This window comes from Ranitomeya variabilis, chromosome 2 (assembly GCF_051348905.1).
Source record: "Ranitomeya variabilis isolate aRanVar5 chromosome 2, aRanVar5.hap1, whole genome shotgun sequence".
Lineage (NCBI taxonomy): Eukaryota > Metazoa > Chordata > Amphibia > Anura > Dendrobatidae > Ranitomeya > Ranitomeya variabilis.
In genome coordinates, this window is record NC_135233.1 from 690703363 (window position 1) to 690722176 (window position 18814).

The following is an 18814-nucleotide window of genomic DNA, read 5'->3' on the forward strand; positions in this document are numbered from 1 at the left end:
TGAGGTCACCGCAGTTTAAGCTCAGTAACCTCTCACGGTGATTTGCTGTGAAACCACTATGCTTGAATTGTGGTGAACTCTGACTTTTTCCCACAGTGCTAGCAGGGATTTCACTAGGTCACAGCAGTTCAGGCCAGCTGGGAATGCGGCCTCAGAGACCAGATGTAACCTCAATGTCACTGCCGGTCACTGAGGCTCTTCTCGCATTATTTCATTCCCCAGTGGTTCTCAGCCTGAACGGTTGCATCTTGTCACCATCCAGGTTGAAAACTATTAATCCTCCAGGCTTGGATTATGGTGTGGGACAGAACGTCAGACATTTATGGTAATTGTTGTTTTTTTATTTTAGTTTTATTACAGGAGAACGAGGGCTTTGGTGGAATTAGGCGTTAGGTGAGTATAACTGTGTTTGTTATTTTTAACTAAAATGGAAAACTGTATTTAGTCTTATTGCTAATAAAGGACTTTATTCTTGCTGCGTCTCTATTTACCATGTAACTATAGGATTAGTAATGTACAGGGGTTTTATATACGGATCTCCAATACTAAGCCATGGGCTCGATGTCACCTGAAAATATAAAGGTGACATCAACCCCACAAATATGAAACCCACTTGCCACCACTACACAGCAAGTGGGAAGAGCCTGGCAAAGCGCCAGAATTGGCGCATCTAATAGATGTGCCTTTTCTGGTCAGCTGCGTGTTGCTATTTTTTGGCTGGGGGCAATATCCATGGCCCCTTACCAGCCTGAGAATACCAGCCACCAGCTGTCTGCTTTAGCAAGGCTGGTTGTCAAAAATGGTGGTATGCTATGCAATTTTTTTAAATTATATATTTAAATAATTAAAAATATGGCATGGGGACCCCTCTATTCTTGATAACCAACCTTGCAGAAGCTGACAGCTGAGGGTTGAAGCCCCAGCTGTGAGTTTTGCCTGGCTGGTTATCAAAAAATAGGGGAACCCACTCAGGTTTTTTTAAAATTATTTATTTACAGCGCAGGTACTACTAATGAATATTCCCACCTACCGCTGCTGCTCTGTTATTTGCGGCAGCGGGTATCAGCTGATGGGAGCTGTGGTGCCATCAACTGACACCAGTGACTGGAGGTCTTCTGACAGCGTGGGAACCATGGCTCTCTGACCGGCGGGAAAGATTTCAACATCTTTCAGAAGCACTACATTGGTGTTTCCCACGCTGTCACACAGATTGGGAAACGCCGGCTTTTGTGCTGTGTATGTTCGGCTTTATTTGCGGATTTAATCAACGATATTGAGTATCACAGTTGATAAAAGATGTAATATTAAGGACATGTCCACCTGGCTATTGAAAAGATGTTTTTTTTTTGTGAAGGGCAAATGTGCAGACATTACATCTGCACACTTATAAAAACCTGTGGTAGATAACCATGATTTTGGAGTACGTGGCTGCTGAAAAAGTCTAGGAGATAAAGAATTAGCCAGACTGCGACCTCTTCAAGCAACAAACCTACAACCCATCCCGATGATTTGTCGCAATTTGTCATCCTGATTTAAAACAGGTAAATATTTTTGGACAATTATCTTTATCTTAATTTCATTATATTGGGGACTATATGGCGTGAAAAAATGATTGCGGAATTATTATTGACATACTGCCGAGATCTCTTAGGTGATAATGATCTGGGGTTATTTAGCACCTTATTAAAAGCATGATTAATGTTAAAATTGCTGTAACACCTATCACGCAAACATTTTCTAACAACTTTGCTTTCCTGAAGAAGGGCACTTATGTCTGAACAAAGCCTTCTGGCTCTATTAAACTCCCCATAGGGAATGGCTTTCAACGTATGGTGTGGATGTGAGGAAGATGACAAAAGTAAAGTGTTGCCTGAATTTTGATTTCTATATCAACTGGTATGTACACAATGCGAAACAGAATTACCTTTCAAAAAAATATCAAAAAAGGAAATTTCAGTGCTGAAAATACTGCCCGTGAATGAAAGATTTAAATCATTGCAATTTAAGTATGCCTGAAAATCAATTATAGTTGCTGGACACTCAATATGTTGTGCATTGCATTTATTGATCACATTGCAAAATTATTTACATTGGATGTACCATCCGTAAACTCAAAAAAAGAATAGCTGAGCACCTTTCTAATATTTATAATGGAAATGGAGCACATTCTGGAGCTGCTAAACATTTTATCAACGGTGTTGGTGCGCCGTATCAATTCCTCTCCTATTTTTTGTTTAATAAAAGTTCAATATTTTTTAACAAATAACAGACTGATGAAGTTTTCATGAAGAATAAGAAAACTGGTTCATTGTGTTAAAGAAGGCAATATACAGTGGGGGAAATAAGTATTTGATCCCTTGCTGATTTTGTAAGTTTGCCCACTGACAAAGACATAAACAGTCTATAATTTTAAGGGCAGATTAATCTCAACTGAGAGATAAAACTTTTTAAAATTTAGATTGCATGTTATAGTGGCTGTGGCTGTGGATCTCCAGTGTTATAGTGGCTGTGGATCTCCAGTGGCTTAACCCCACACTGCTCCCCTTTACTCATCTCTAGGCATCTACCTAAACACATACATTGTAAGAAACGTGTCAGTCTAGGTGAAGAGAAAGGGAGGAGTTTTGCTGAACCAGCTTTGGAATAGTCTTCTGAGACATATACTCCCCGGTCAACTGTTAAAAATAAGTTTTCTCTGACATGCCAAAGCTTTTAGAAAGAAGCATACACAGCTGCAATAACACAGCCAGTGTCTGATTTGCCATTTATTGGTCAGACAGTATGAATAAAGTGACAGTTTTCTTATAAACATGTTTTTTTTTGTTATTGGTAGGTTTCAAATTTTTCTTTAATCCTTTTTACAAATTATTTTAGGATAAACTGAGAAAACATTAGAAGCTCCTTTTTATAGAGTTCTCATTTGTTTTGTAACTTTTCCTGGGAAAATTGTCAAAGAACAAAAGCATGACAGTAGTAATTGCTGCTCTATAGTTAATGGAAACCTTTGACTTTCCATTTCTTTAAAGATTGTCAGAGATTCTCTCTTGTGTTTAGTAAAAGTTTCAGCAAAAGCATTGTGGAAAAAAATAAAAAAACAGGCAGCTTTAGTAGGTACCTCTTTTAACCAATCCATCCAGATTTTCCATACAGCCAACAAAATAATCTGCTCTCACACAAATATACATTCACAAAATTAGAATATCATCATAAAGTTAATTTATTTCAATACAAAAAGTAAAACTCATATAATATATAGAGTCATTACAAACAGAGTGATCTATTTCAAGTGTTTATTTCTGTTAATGTTGATGATTATGGCTGAAATAAATTAACCTTTTGATGATATTCTAATTTTGTGAGAAGCACCTGTAAGTACATATATATAAATTGGCACACACAGAAAAACCAATTACCGTATATACTTGAGTATAAGCCGAACCGAGTATAAGTCGAGGCACCTAATTTTGCCACGAAAAACTTGGTAAACTTATTGACTCGGGAATAAGCCGGGTATGCATTGTCCCCTCATCCCTATCCTGGTATGCATGGCTCTCCAGTCCCTGTCCTTGTATGCATTGCTCCCCATCCTCATCCTTGTATGCATGGATCCCCCCTGCCATCCTTGTATGCATGGCTCCTTATCCCCTATCCTTGTATGCATGGTTACTATTAAAAAAACAAACATCCTACTCACATTTCTGCGCGCCCTTGCTGCATCTCACTCCATGCCTATGGGAGTGGAGAGGCGTGCATATTCATTACCTTAATGAGTGGGCCATGTGATCGCTTGGTCAGAAATGCTGCTGCCACCAGAACAAATGAGATGCAGTAAGGGCATGCAGTAAGGTGAGTAGGATGTGTGCTGGAAGCCGGCGTCTGCTGCTGTCACTGTACGCTACAGAGAAATGAACATTCATTTCTCTTTAGAGCTCCTGCCTCTGTGACCTGCTGCTCCGCCGCACCCCCTCCCCCGCCGGCCAACTGACTCATGTATAAGCTGAGGGGGGCATTTTCAGCACAAAAAATATGCTGAAAAACTAGGCTTATGCACGAGTATATATACGGTAAACATAAAAGCACAACATCATATAAGAATAATGAATAGTGACCTGCAGCACAAATACAAACAATGTTTCTTTAAGTAGGGTTCCAGTATGACCCTAATCCAGTAAGAAATAGACAATATAAAAGTCGCAAAAATCACAGGAATTTAACTATAGTATAATACTGTATAAGGGCTCATTGAGACATCAGTTTTTCATGTATGAGTTCTATCTGTGTTATTTACAATTAGAACTCATACTCAGTATAGTGAATGGACCTGTATAGATGTTGTCTTTTTTGTTTGGAAAGCTTGGTCTACACTATAACACTGAGACCTGTCAATTTTGATCTGATGCCATCTTTGTACGATTTATGTGTTGTCTGCTTAAAACATTGGTCCATGTTCAGTTTTTACCATTAGTGGTTCTTCAGTGATTTTCTAGTACAAAAGAAAAAAAATGTCAACACTTCATCTACCCATTGCAATCACTGATGAAAATCTGACTATACAACTAATGACAATCAATCTATTTTTTGCATACCAGAAAAGTCACTGTGGTCTGAATGAAGCTGTAGTTTAATTATGCCAACAGAAAAATCTCTGTAAATTAGATTAAATATTCAAGTAGATATACGAATAAACCAGTATCTAAAGCATATGGATCAGAATAGTATATAGTTAGGTATTGGATTAGATGAAGGGGAGGATCCCAGAGTCACAAGAAGAACCAAATGTTTAGCACTGCCTATCTGAAAGTTTGATTCTAGCAGATTCACTCAAATTTGTTTTTGTTTGAAATTGATTTGAGGAGACTTGAATTCTTTTTGAATTTTAAAAAAAATTTAATTCACATAACTGATTTTTTTTGTAACTAGCTGTGGGCAAGTTCAGCAAAATGTTATTAGAGGCCTAGAAGGGGTTAAAGTTATTCTTATACTCACCTCTCCTCAACTGATTGGCTGTTCTATCTTATTTCTTCTAATTACATTTTGGGCCACCAGCCATTTTTAGATGGGTCTTATGTTCACTAGGTTAATGATGTACATCATGACCCATGTGATCCTATAAAGCGTGCATGCATTGAATCCCATTTGAATTTGGGAGGTCATGGTTCCATGCCAATATCTGTTTCCATTGTCTGGAGTTGTTATATGCCAATCACTGGCTGCAGCAGTCAAGTATTGTATTTATTGAGCTCTATACTGTCGCATTTGTTGGTTATATTCAAACAGTGCACACATTCTCTCCACTGATGGCTAGTAATATATACATTTTAAAAGACTGGCCATAAGTTCCAAACAGAAAGACAAATGTGAACAGATGCAAGCTAAGAGAGACACTCTCTATGTAACTTACAAATTAAAGCTGCATTCTGTAATGCCATAGTATGCAAACATTGAATATATGAAATTGGAACTGCCTTACTGCTATACAAAAAAAGTTAAAAATTAAGATACTTAAATTAGTCAATTCATGTGCGCCCAACAGCCAAAGATCAGGCAACTTTATTTCCTGGGAACCTAACCTAATACAGTCATATGTAAACGTTTGGGCAACTCTAGTCAAAATTACTGTTATTGTGAATAGAGATGAGCGAACTTCTTCATAAAATATTCGCCAATTTCAAATTCAGCATGAAGGTAGCACATTCAGATTTGTGTTTGGTTTCACGAGCATTTTTACTCATAGTCAGCAAAATTCGGTCACAGTTAGGTAAATCAATGCGTTTCCTCTAATACTTTTGTTTTTACTTTGGCTATGACCAAAGTAAACCATCCACAATGTCATGACACAAGGTCTTCTGTGATTGACTGGCCAAAGTCACATGTCCATAGCCATATGTCTTGTTTTGCTGGTGCCATTTTCTCAGTGTCACAGTGCAGAAAAGTAGCTTCTGCGCTAGTGCTGCTGCTGATAGTGAACTTGTCAATTAACTAGATAGAATCCTGTCCTGTGTGTAATCGATCTTGCAGCATTTAACTGGACTGTGCAAAAACTGTATGGCAGGGGTGTTACATCTCACTAACTGGGCACTGGGTGACTCTGGTGGCGGTTGGGGCAGGTGGTCAAGGAACTGTTCCACAAGTTTTTGAATCCCCAAGGATTGTGGTACAATACTCTGTATCTAACACTTCCTGCACCTGTGCCCTCAACCTCTCTCTTAATCAGACACGTGTTCCAACACTGAAAATAGATTCCACTCCACCTCCGTACTCAACAGCCATGGCTCACCACAATCAGGCAGAGTTCAAATTATTATGACTTGGAGACTGCAGTCACACAGATCAAGAGTTGTGTACAGCTATCCAGACCGGGTTAGAGCAATGGCTGTCACCACTGAACCTGGAGCCAGGGAGCATCTTTGTTTGTCTCTCTATTGAAGTCCCAGGTATATCAGTGCTGAGCTACCTGATAGTGACTTAATTTTCTCTCACAGATGACATCCATATGCTGTCTATTTTATATAGGGCAGCTAACATAGAAAAAACTCAGAAAAAAATACATACCATGAGATACAGCCTTCCCAAAACCCTGTCTGATGACAAATGCTCACTTAGCAGGATGCAGCAGGCCTCCACTGATAAAGGCTAGGAGCGGCACATGTGCAAACTACTTGATAAAAACAACCACCCCCACCCTCCAAACATTGCAGGGGTTGGCTGCCTATTAGAAAAAATGCACATTGATATAACTCACATAGGACGCCAGTCACACTGATAAGTATGGTGTACAGTGTCTGGTATGCAACCTATTAATGACGCCCCTGGTATTAACAGGCGGGCTGCCCAGCACTATAATATGCAGCACACAGTGACAGATGCCCCAGAAAAACCTAACCAACATAAAGAGGCCTGGCCAAATCCTGCAAAAAAGGATATGATATAGTGCAAAAAAAATGTATGCATATGATAAACACATACACTATATGCACCACACTTATCAGTGTGACTGGCATCCTATGTGAGTTATATCAATGTGCATTTTTTCTACTAGGCAGTCAACTCCTGCAATGTTTAGTGGTGTGGGGGTGGTTGTTTTTATCAAGTAGTTTGCACCTATGCCGCTCCTAGCCTTTATCAGTGGAGGCCTGCTGCATCCTGCTAAGTGTGCATTTGTCATCAGACAGGGTTTTGGGAAGGCGGTATCTCATGGTATGTATTTTTTTCTGAGTTTTTTCTATGTTAGCTGTTTTTTATATTAGTGGTAGGACCCACAATATTATGAGGACCCTTGATGTTGGGTTGCGGGCTTACTTTATTTTGGCCAAAATATTAAACCAATACCTCATATAGTGTATGTGTTTATCATATGCATACATTTTTCTGCACTATATCATATCCTTTTTTGCAGGATGTGGCCAGGCCTCTTTATATTGGTTAGGTTTTTCTGGGGTGTCTGTCACTGTGTGCTGCATATTATAGTGCTGGGCAGACCGCCTGTTAATACTAGGGGCGTCATTAATAGGTTGCATACCAGACACTGTGCACCACACTTATCAGTGTGACTGGCGTCCTATGTGAGTTATATCAATGTGCATTTTTTCTACTAGGCAGCCAACCCCTGCAATGTTTAGTGGTGTGGGGGTTGTTGTTTTTATCAAGTAGTTTGCACCTGTGCCGCTCCTAGCCTTTATCAGTGGAGGCCTGCTGCATCCTGCTAAGTGTGCATTTGTCATCAGACAGGGTTTTGTGAAGGCCGTATCTCATGGTATGTATTTTTTTCTGAGTTTTTTCTATGTTAGCTGTTTTTTATATTAGTGGTAGGACCCACAATATTATGAGGACCCTTGATGTTGGGTTGCGGGCTTACTTTATTTTGGCCAAAATATTAAACCAATACCTCATATAGTGTATGTGTTTATCATATGCATACATTTTTTTGCACTATATCATATCCTTTTTTGCAGGATGTGGCCAGGCCTCTTTATGTTGGTTAGGTTTTTCTGGGGCGTCTGTCACTGTGTGCTGCATATTATAGTGCTGGGCAGACCGCCTGTTAATACTAGGGGCGTCATTAATAGGTTGCATACCAGACACTGTGCACCACACTTATCAGTGTGACTGGCGTCCTATGTGAGTTATATCAATGTGCAATTTTTCTACTAGGCAGCCAACCCCTGCAATGTTTCGTGGTGTGGGGCTGGTTGTTTTTATCAAGTAGTTTGCACCTGTGCCGCTCCTAGCCTTTATCAGTGGAGGCCTGCTGCATCCTGCTAAGTGTGCATTTGTCATCAGACAGGGTTTTGGGAAGGCCGTATCTCATGGTATGTATTATTTTTTATAGCGCCCATTAATTTTAATGGGTGAGCTTGATCTTCAATTCTGATAAACAATAGATATCTCTCAGGTTTTGTTTTTTCATGGACAATTTTTTTTTAAAAAACACAGACATGAATATACCCATAGAACATGTACCCAAATTATTCTATCTATTCAAACATGGATATAACAGATCCACAAAAAAATAAATGTCTGCATAAAACCTTAAAATTATAGCAAATATGTGGATGGCATTTACATTTTGATATGTTTTTAGATGTTTCTGGAACAATTATAGTATAAAAACTGTGTATGTATGTGTTTTTACATGCTACTTTGAGTGTTGCCTTTCTTCACATTTATTCAACATGTGTTTCACAGTAGTACAACCCAGTATACCAGCTTCATAGTATCTATAACAATACCGGGAGCTTCAGAAAGGAACTATGCACATAAGTTTAACATACCCTTCTGGTGACAATTGGATCTATATCATTTGGATCACTGTAGGCTAACATCATTAAGTCGGCATTTAAGGTGCGTATCCTCTGTAGTCTCAGTTGAATGAAGCGTGCAGATGTAAATTCCAAGAGAGCTGGAGAGGGATCTTCAGCACTTGGTCTTCCATTAATTAGTGAAGTGTGAATCTAATAAAAAAAAAACTTGTGTGTTAATATGGTGACATTAAAATTCCAAAACACAAAAATGATAATATGCTGCATGAGATAGATTTCTTACACTGACTCTTAAATGTTACTATGGCCACATAAAAGACACATTTGAGAAACCATAATTTGTACTCTTCTAGTTTGTTTGTAAAGCATGAACAAGAATAAGCATTTTTCATTTCTAATATTGCTTCTATTCAGAAGCTCCATGGATTTGATGATAAACTAAATGTTATCTAACTTAAACAACTATGGAGATCATGTATAGAAGTAAAAGCTCATTCAGACATCATTTTTTTTTTCATATACAAAATAACTTCTGTTTTCATCTGTATTTGGTCAATGTGTCAGTTTTTGCTATTGGCGTTTCATCTGATTTTTTGCATACAAGGTTTTTAAAGCTTCTTTTATAAAAAAAAAAAAATTGCATCCTAGCACTGTCACATTTTTTAGACTTGAGCAAAAAAAACACTAAGATTCTCAGTATTAGTTTTTGCGTATTTTATAAACTCCATTAGATACTTACTCGTACCACCTTTTCTAGACACTTGTCAAAAGGTGTTCAGTCAGCCACAAAGTTGTCTAAAAGCTTTTAATAAATATAGAATGTGACATATACTAAACTCATGTTTAATTTGAGTCACAGTTTAATATAGTTAATAAGCAATTATTTCATAAGTAAATTAATTAATTTGTAGTAAATCTGTGTCAATGTCATCAAGATCAGCATTGGTGGCAGAACTGAAAACGTATGAATAGTATCATGTTAGCTCACTATTTACAACATTAGGCTGGACAATCAGAATATCAGAGGATTTTCTGTTGGGACTATTCTGATAAAAATGGACTCAAAATTCGTGAAAAACAGGATTTTTTAAGGGACAGTTCTAATAATTATTTTTTTCTGGGAAGCCCAAGCCCACACCATTTAAAGAATGGTCACAATAATATGTGAAACTCAAATCAATGTTATTATTTAGATAGCAGATTATACAACCTTGATGTAATAAACTGTAATAGAAATTTCATATATTTTTTTTCTTGTTTCCTTGACAATATTGTTTAGTTTTAGCAATTTATTCTCAATTGTTTACAAAGAACAATGATACAGAAACATCACATTGTTCTATGGCATAACAGCAACATCCACAAACGTTCCAGGAAAATAGCATCCTACATTTTTCTTCTGGAATCACAGATACCACAACTAATAGATGGCTTACTGCTTCAATAAATTAAAGGAAACAATGTGAGCTAGTTTCTAGAGCATTGTTAATGAGTACAGATCTGTTTCAAATGCCATGTTTTAAATTTCTGGTAAAATGTCATAGACTATGCTTGTCGCACTCTTCCTAACACTTTTATTCCCCTAAGAGTTTGGGGAAATGTCAGCCTAATGAACTGTTTAGCAAATATTGTTGTGTCACTGACAACTATACCCTTCAGCTCAGGTCTTAATGGGACCTCTGTTCAACATTATTCCGCTACTTGCCTGTGTCACCTCTCTCTTCTAAATGCACGTTGGAATGACAAATTGCAATAGCTTTCAGCTTCATTTTTGTGCACCGTTAGAAATCACTGCATCTGTCCTTTATGACTAAAACAGCAGATACTTTTATGATATTTAAGCCTTTAACATTGAAATATAAAACACGACATTCTGCTGGCCAAAAATGCTACGGATGTGTTCGGATCACAAATTTGTGTTGCAATAAACAGTGCACACAATTGAATATATGGGACTGTTTGAGTTCTCAGTTTCCTTCATATAAATCAGTTAATATGGTGTCTCTGAATTAAACTAAAGATACCCATTAAGAGTAACTTTTTTACAAAAAATGTTTACTGCATTGATATAAACATTTAACATGGATGTATCTGATTACTTTTCTGTTTCAAAAAATTGCTTTATTTGCTGTTGCATAAAATGAAGTATGAGAAACAGTTCACCTTTTATTTTTGGGAGAATCTTTTACAATTAAAGAGGATGTCCACTATTTGGACAACCGTTTCACAATCAACATGTTTGCCCCGAGTAATATAACAACACTAATACTCACCTTCGGTGCTGGTGCCATTCAAGCGGTGTTGGTACTCACTCTAATGGGGCTAATATATTATATTATATCAGCGCCAATCAGCGCTAATATTACGCTCCTGCCTTTGGATAAACCAAACAGCAAGAGGAAGTGAGAGACCAGCGGCAGCTCTGACTTCCTCTTGATCTCCGATTCATCCGAAGGTGGCTAGAGTGAAACCCAGCACTGACTGGCTGCAGTATTTGCGTGAGATAACAATGTGAAAAAAACTTTATGTAAACACCACTCTAATTTTGCTGCAGGTATTGTTTTTGGTAGTGTGCTAGCATTTTTGGGGTTTTTTTTTGGAAGGAGGGAATTGTGTTTAAAAAATACAAAACAGAAGATGCCTGAAGATACTTACTGTATTATCCTCCTTATCATGTTCTCTTGGCTTTGCACTTTGTGCAAAGCTTTTATGAGTGTAGGAATACATCAACTACACTCAAAATAGTTGAATGAAGCCTACAAGTTGTTGCCTTCAACGGTCTATGGATTATTGTATTACCCTCCTTATCATTTGTTCTTGGCTTTGCACTTTGTGCAAAGGTATTATGAGTGTAGAGGTACATCAACTACACATTCAAAATGTTTGAATGAGGCCCCCAAGTTGTTTCCTTGAAGGGTCTATAGATTTCTCTCTTTATAATTTTTGTCTAATACAATGCCTTTATGAGTGTAGAAGTGCCACAACTACACTTTAATTTTTTATGAGGCACTCCATTTGGCACCTTCAAGGGTGTGTGGATGAGCAAAATATCAACTTGCCAAATCAAAACTAAAATCTCAATTTGCAGACAATGTGCTTCTGGGTACTGCTCCTCGTCTCTGCAAAGAGGGAGATCTGGATTGACTAGGTCAAAGGTGTCTCACCTGGATCTAAGAGTTAATGTTTCTCTTTGCGGAGAGTGACTCACACTTTGCACTGACGAGGGGCAATACCTTGAAGCATAGTGCCTGCAAATTGAGATTTTTGTTTTGGTTTTTATCCCAAGTCATGTGACAATGCTTGCTAGAGAGTCGATATTAACTTTTAGGATTGCTACCTCCTATAGGTGTCACTAGAGTTATAGTCTCTTCCTCTCTGAAGAGCCAATTTGCTTTCTCTTTTTAAATAATTTTTAAATTTTGCCTTATGTACAAGTCATTATACAGGAAAAAATGTTTAACATTTTTCTTCCTGTAAACTCTGATTTCTCATCAACTTGGAAAGTTTTAATGTCAGTCCTTAAAGTCCTCAGCAGCGATCTGGGAATTAGATGTTTCCAGGGGTCTTTTCTATGTTGTTCTCCTTCCATTCAGAACTTTTTCCATCACTTTCAACATTTTCACTGCCCTCCAGACCTCCTTGTAGTGTCTGGCGCAAAAATGCCTGGATTTCCCATTGACTCCTATTATACTCATTACTCGAAATGAGCACCCGAGCAGTAGGAATTACTTGATTCAAGTAACGAGCATCCAAGCATTTTAGTGCTTGTTCATCCCTATAAAAGACTTAATTGAAATTTTTAATTTTTTCAACAATTTTTTTTCAGGGACAACTATACATTTGAATTGTTTTTGAGGAGCTTATATGTCATAAAACCACAAACATAACCCTCATTTAAAAGCTGCACCCTGTTAGGTCTCGAGTTCCCGCCGCTGCACAGTGGGAAACTTGAACCACCTCCGCTGCGGTCTCCCATTCTTCTCCTTCTGGAGCCTGCTCAGTGGAGACGTCGGTCCCAGCGTCTGGCTCAGGCAGATATTGTGCGCTTTGTTACTGCTGCCCTTCCAGGTTCAGCCATTGTAGCCAGTACTGGTCAGCGGCGAGCAGATGCTTCTGGTACTAAGTCCTGCTTTTCTCCTTCTGAGCATGCCCAAGGGAAGACCTCTCATTTGAAGTTGGGGGTCACATGCTCAGGTCCTGTTTCAGCTCCTATTGGTCCACTAGGAAGGTCCTGAAGAAGCTACAACTATAAAAGGTTTGCATGGCCGCATGGCCGCATGGCCATGCGCTAGTATCAATTGTGTTTGGTTGTTGCCAGTTGATACTCTACCACTCAGTCATATGTGGAGAGTCTGTTTAGCTCTGGGGCTGTACACTAAGGCAGGCAGCTAGCGTCAGTGGGTGCAATTAGCCTTGGCTTTGCATCTGGTTCCTTCATGTGTGCGGGTAGCACAGAAGAGTTCCAGAGCAAGCACAACACTAGTTAGAGTAATAGTTTTCTGTGTACAGCATGACTCTGTGAAGCAACAGAGGTCACTTACATTTCACACAGGGTGAGGTTAACCCACGTGTGAGCTCAGTGTCCATCCGCCATTACTTAGCAGCAGGTATATCTGCACGGTGTACCCCAGGCTGCGAACGCACCTCATATCTATCTCTCATTACTCGGTGAGTTCCGCTAGCCCTAACACACCCCTTAAAGAATTTAAAACTACATTCAGTCAGTTTGATAACCCTTAAGGTACTTCAAAGTAATTAACCCAAAGTGAAATAACAAAATTGAAATGTCTAGTAGAATTTTTTTTCCACTGTAACATTGGGCATTGGAAATTAAATCAAACATTTTTTCCATTAAAATATCACTTTATCTTTACATTTTTCATTTTTGCAAGAGGTAGAAGAAAAAAAGCACACACAATTTGTTGCACAAAGTCTCCTGAATAAAGTGATACCCCTTAATTTATTGATATTTATGTAGCGCAATTGTGACTGAAATAGATTGTGGATGCTGTTGCACATCAACAGTGGTGCTTGTGAATTTGTGGAAAAACTGTGCCACAGGGCTGGGCCTAGCCAGGCAGGGGTGTAACTAATCGACTACCTTTGTTTTCACTTGAGCCTTTAGTGGTGAGGTCAGGCTTGTGCGGAAGGAATCCACCAGGTACCACTTCTGCCCTGAGCCCAGCACTGCAGCTGCAGGTATACTGACACTAATTTAAAACTTACTTTAGCCCCTTAGTGACCAAGAAAAATTTTTGAAATCTGACAAGTCTCACTTTATGTGGTAATAACTCTGGAATGCTTCAACATATCTAATTGATTTTGAGACTGTTTTTTCATGACATGTTGCACTTTATGATAATGGTAAATTGATGTCAATATTTTCTGCGTTTATTTACGCATACATCAGAAATTTTTCAAATATGTCCAAAAATTTGTAATTTTCAAATTTTGAGCTATTATCCCTTTTATCCAGACATTTATACCATGCAAAAACATTAATAATAAACATTTCACTCATGTCTGCTTTACATCAGCACCATTTGTAAAATGTTGTTTTATTTTGTTAGCATTTTAAAAGGTTTGAAAATGTAACATTCATTTTTCATTTTTGCAAGGAAATGTACAAAACTTATTTTTTTTGGAACCTATTACGTTTTGAAGTGAATTTGGGGGTCCTATATATTGGAAACCCCCAAAAGTGATACCATTTTAAAAACCGCACCTCTCAACATATTCAAAATTGCTTTCAGGTAGTTTATTAACCCTTCAGGTGCTTTTCAGGAATTAATGCAAAGTGACATAACAGGGATGATGAAATTGATTTTTACTAAATGTTTTTTAACTTCTGAACAGGCCACTTTAGCCGGCAGACTTTAAGGCCATTATTTAGCCATGAATTGCCATGGCAAGCATCAGGACCACATGATCAAGCTCTCAGGATGCCGATGGGGTTGAAGAAGGAGCCACCATACTCTGTTAACCATCTAGATACTGTAGTCATTATAGACAGCAGCATTTAAGGGGTTAAACAACCATAGTTAGCACCATGTCAGATACAGGATTGTCAGCCGTTGGGGGGATGTTAGTCTCTTATAATGCATGACAGTAAAAAGATGCAATGGTGGTCACTAAGGGGTTAGACAAGCTGGACTAAGATTCATAAATCAGGGATAGGCCACTAATGGACCAGGAAATAGTGTTCATGCACTGGCCACACTTGGACTATGGGACTTTGAGAACAGGAATGACTGCTCCAGGACCAGGGGACATGGTTCCGGCAATGGCCGCTCAGGGATGAGGTTCAGGCACTAGTTGCTCTGGGACCAGGGGATGAGGTTCAGGTGCTGGCGGCCATGGGACCAGAGGACTATGGACCCCGGATTGTCCACACTGGGTCCTGTGGACTACAGACACAGGGCATGTTAGGTTAGGCTATGGGTTGAACTATATGGACTTAAAGTCTTCCTTCAACCTTAATAACTATTGACCACACCAAGTCCAGGGGATAACGTACAGGCTTTGGTCACACAAGGATCATGGGACCCCAAAACTCACTAGAAGTAAACCTTACTAACTATTGATTTAATACGTTGCTTGGTGACTCCCTAGGAGAGAGGGAGTCTTTTATGCTAGATGCCTCCCAGCTATTGGCTGGGAGCCATCTTGCAGTTGTACTACTTATGCTAAGTACTACTGAGTAACAAGCTGAGGGTATTTAGCAAAATGCACGCTGCCCCATTAAGAATGGGGAAGTGCAGGCATGCGTATAGTAGGCGTGCTGCTGGACTTTGGCATGCACACACAGGCAGGGGAGTGACAGCGAAGCAGGAGAATGCTGGGGACTATGCTGTGGGGATGAGGTGGAAAGTCAGCGCCACAGATGCCATATCAATGTAGAAGAGCCCCTGAGGTGCTAAAACAGCAGAAACCTCTGAAAAGTGACTACAGATAAACCTCTTTCATGGAAGGTGTTTTCAGCATTTTGAACCCATAGGTGTTTCACGGAATTATATGATGCTGTAACATTAAAAAAAAAAAACATTCTCTCCTGAATTCAGTATTATGTGTTCAGAAACTCATGTTTGCATTGGCTCAGAATGATAGGGAAGAGCTCCATTGTCCTTTGGTGTGATATTTTGGCTGGCATAAGTTGTGGGCATCATGTCATATTTGTATAGTCTCTGAGGTGTAAAGATCTAAAAATGCAGTGAGCATTGTGAACCAACAAGTGCTTCCCAAATGTTATAGCTTTTAGCTGTTAAACCAAAATATATATATATATATATATATATATATATATATATATATATATATATATATACATATATTTTCGCTAAAATGTCACTTTAGCCCCAAATTATACATTTTTCATAAGTAGTAACAGGAGAAAATGGACCCTACAATTTGTAAAGCAATTTTTCACGAGTACTCAGGTTTTTCATATTTGGTCATATGTGGCACTCAATTTTCTGCGTAATTTCTACTGAATGCATTGCCCCATATGTTGTTGAAAACTGCTATTTGTCTACATGATAGGACTTAGAAAGAACTATTTGACTTTTAAAGCACAGATTTGCTGTTTTTCTCCATTTCTCCCCATGAAAAGGTAATAAAATCTAAGTATTATGTACGACTAGTGTTGAGCGATACCTTCCAATTGTTAGGACTGGCGGAACGCACCAAGTAAAAGATGTAATAATATTGGTGCGTTTGCAGTCCGGGGTCCACCGTGCAGGAGAAAGCCCGCTGCTAGCAAATGGCGGCGCTATATGGCGGTGGAAGCGAACCCTGCTAAGCCACAGGTCTGCAATACCGCACAAATGAGTGCAAGCAAGAAGTCGGTGAACTCAATCCCAAGACTCAGGGTAGAAGTCCGTACAGACAACTTGCTCACCACACCGCAACTGGGTGTGTAGGTATAGTAAGAGCACCAAAGTGCAAACTGTGCCGTGCTGGCAGACACCACTAGTACCCAGACGTGGGTTAAGAAGCGCACTACTGGCACGTGGCGCCGCACTGGCGGTCACAGCGATAGACGCTGACTCGTGTGTAACATGTAGAGTGTTTAGTCGGGCGCTAGGTAGCAGCCATACACCTTACGCGATCTTTCATACAATAGGGTAGGGGTATTTAATGAACGACTTGCACTCACAACAAACACACGTATACAAATGTACACTAGCGCATGGCCGTGCGGCCATGCGAGCCTTATATAGCTGCAGCAAGTTAAAGACCTTCCTAAAAGGACCAATGAGAGACTGTCATACCAGAGCATGTGACCCTAAATCTCCACTGAGAGATCTTGCCCTGGGCATGCTCAGTGTGTGCAAAGCAAGACTTAGCCTTTGCACTTAAAGGACCTTCCTGAAAGGACTAATGGACTTAGCTGCAGTGTCTGACCATGTGACCCTCGATCTCCACTGAGAGATCTCACTCAGTGCATGCTCAGAACGAGAAAAGCAGGACTTAGTCCAAGAAGCGTCTATTCGCCGCTGCCCAGCACTGACTTCAATGGCAGAAGCCGGAGAAGCAGCAGTAACTCTTTGTACAGAGTGGGACTGAGCAAGATGCTGGGACCGACGTCTCTGCTGAGCAGGCTCCACTGCGGCAGGAGAAGAATGGGAGACCGCAGCAGAGACGGCCCGAGATTCCCCCTGTGGAGAAGCGGGAACTCGACCCCTAACACTGATATTCAAAAGTATCGGTATCGGATTGGATCGGCCGATATCCAAAAAATATCAGATATCGCCGATACCGATACCCGATACCAATACAAGTCAATGGGGCACAAATATCGGAAGCGATCCTGGATGGTTCCCAGGGTCTGAAGGAGAGGAAACTCTCCTTCAGGCCCTGGGATCCATATTCATGTAAAAAATAAAGAAATAAAATAAAAAATATGGATATACTCACCCCTCCGGCGGCCCCTGGACCTTAGCGATGTAACGGGCAGCCTCCATTCCTAAGAATGCAGTGAGTTTAGGACCTGCGATGACGTCGCGGCTTGTGATTGGTCGCGTGAGCGGTCACATGAGCAGTCACGTGACCAATCACAAGCCGTGACGTCATCGAAGGTCCTTCACTCCTCATTCTTAGGAACCGAAGATGACTGGGAACTTATAGGAACTTCCAATTCCGATTTCCGATATCACAAAGATATCGGAACTCGGTATCGGAATTCCGATACAGCGAATATCGGCCGATACCCGATATTTGCAGTATTGGATTGCTCAGCACTATGTACAATGTTATATGCATCCTAAATGGTCCCACTGACAAATACAACTCATCTGCAATAACAAGGTCTACAAAAGCTATGTTAATAAAAAGTAAAAACATATGAATCTTCTAACACAATAAAAGACGTTTGGTCATCAAGTCCAAATTATATTTGGTCTTTAAGGAAAATTGTAACTTGAATGGTAAAATTATTTTTACGTTTTCAAAATACTCAAGGGAAACTCATGGATGAATATCTATTCTATAGCTAGATCACAATGGTAAGATAAATAATAGAGAAAGAATCCGTAGCATGTTCTCCAAACAACATGACAGGGCTTTAATATATTCATTGTCATGAACTGAATGCATCAAGTTCATTGATTTTACATCATTCTGTGTGCTTTTTAGGCTATATAAATATATGTGGGCTGTGTAATTTTAGCACACCGCAGCATAGTTCCAGTACAGTGACAAAAGAAATGATATTCACCGAAGTGATGAGGCTGAAAATACTTATCTGAATTATTTATGGGTTGTGTCATTTGTGTGAGTAGAACTAGATGTATTCTTTAAGTATCTACATCATGTATTCTAAAATTGATGTTGTGATACTCTGACTATGCCATAATTACCTATGCGTTAACAGATTGGGCTCCCCATCTGTTATTGAGGCATTATTGCTCTGGTACGATGGCAGCATTGCACCATCGTGTCACTGAGACAGAGCTCGAAATTCAAAATACAGGAAATATTATATAATATTGCAATCTTACTTCATTTCATCTGCATTATTTTGTGGCAGTTTTGTTACAATAGCTATTGTATTATTT

At 39.3% G+C, this 18814-nt stretch overlaps 1 protein-coding gene across 3 annotated transcripts in view; it reads right to left on the reverse strand.

Moving 5' to 3' along the window:
- LAMA2 (laminin subunit alpha 2) overlaps window positions 1-18814 on the reverse strand; it is a 1287603-nt gene that overhangs the window by 847741 nt on the left and 421048 nt on the right. For all 3 annotated transcript variants that reach the window (XM_077289387.1, XM_077289386.1, XM_077289385.1), the window contains exon 5: window positions 8772-8951. In XM_077289387.1, coding sequence (XP_077145502.1) covers window positions 8772-8951 — 180 coding nt within the window. The remainder of the gene's footprint in view (window positions 1-8771; window positions 8952-18814) is intronic.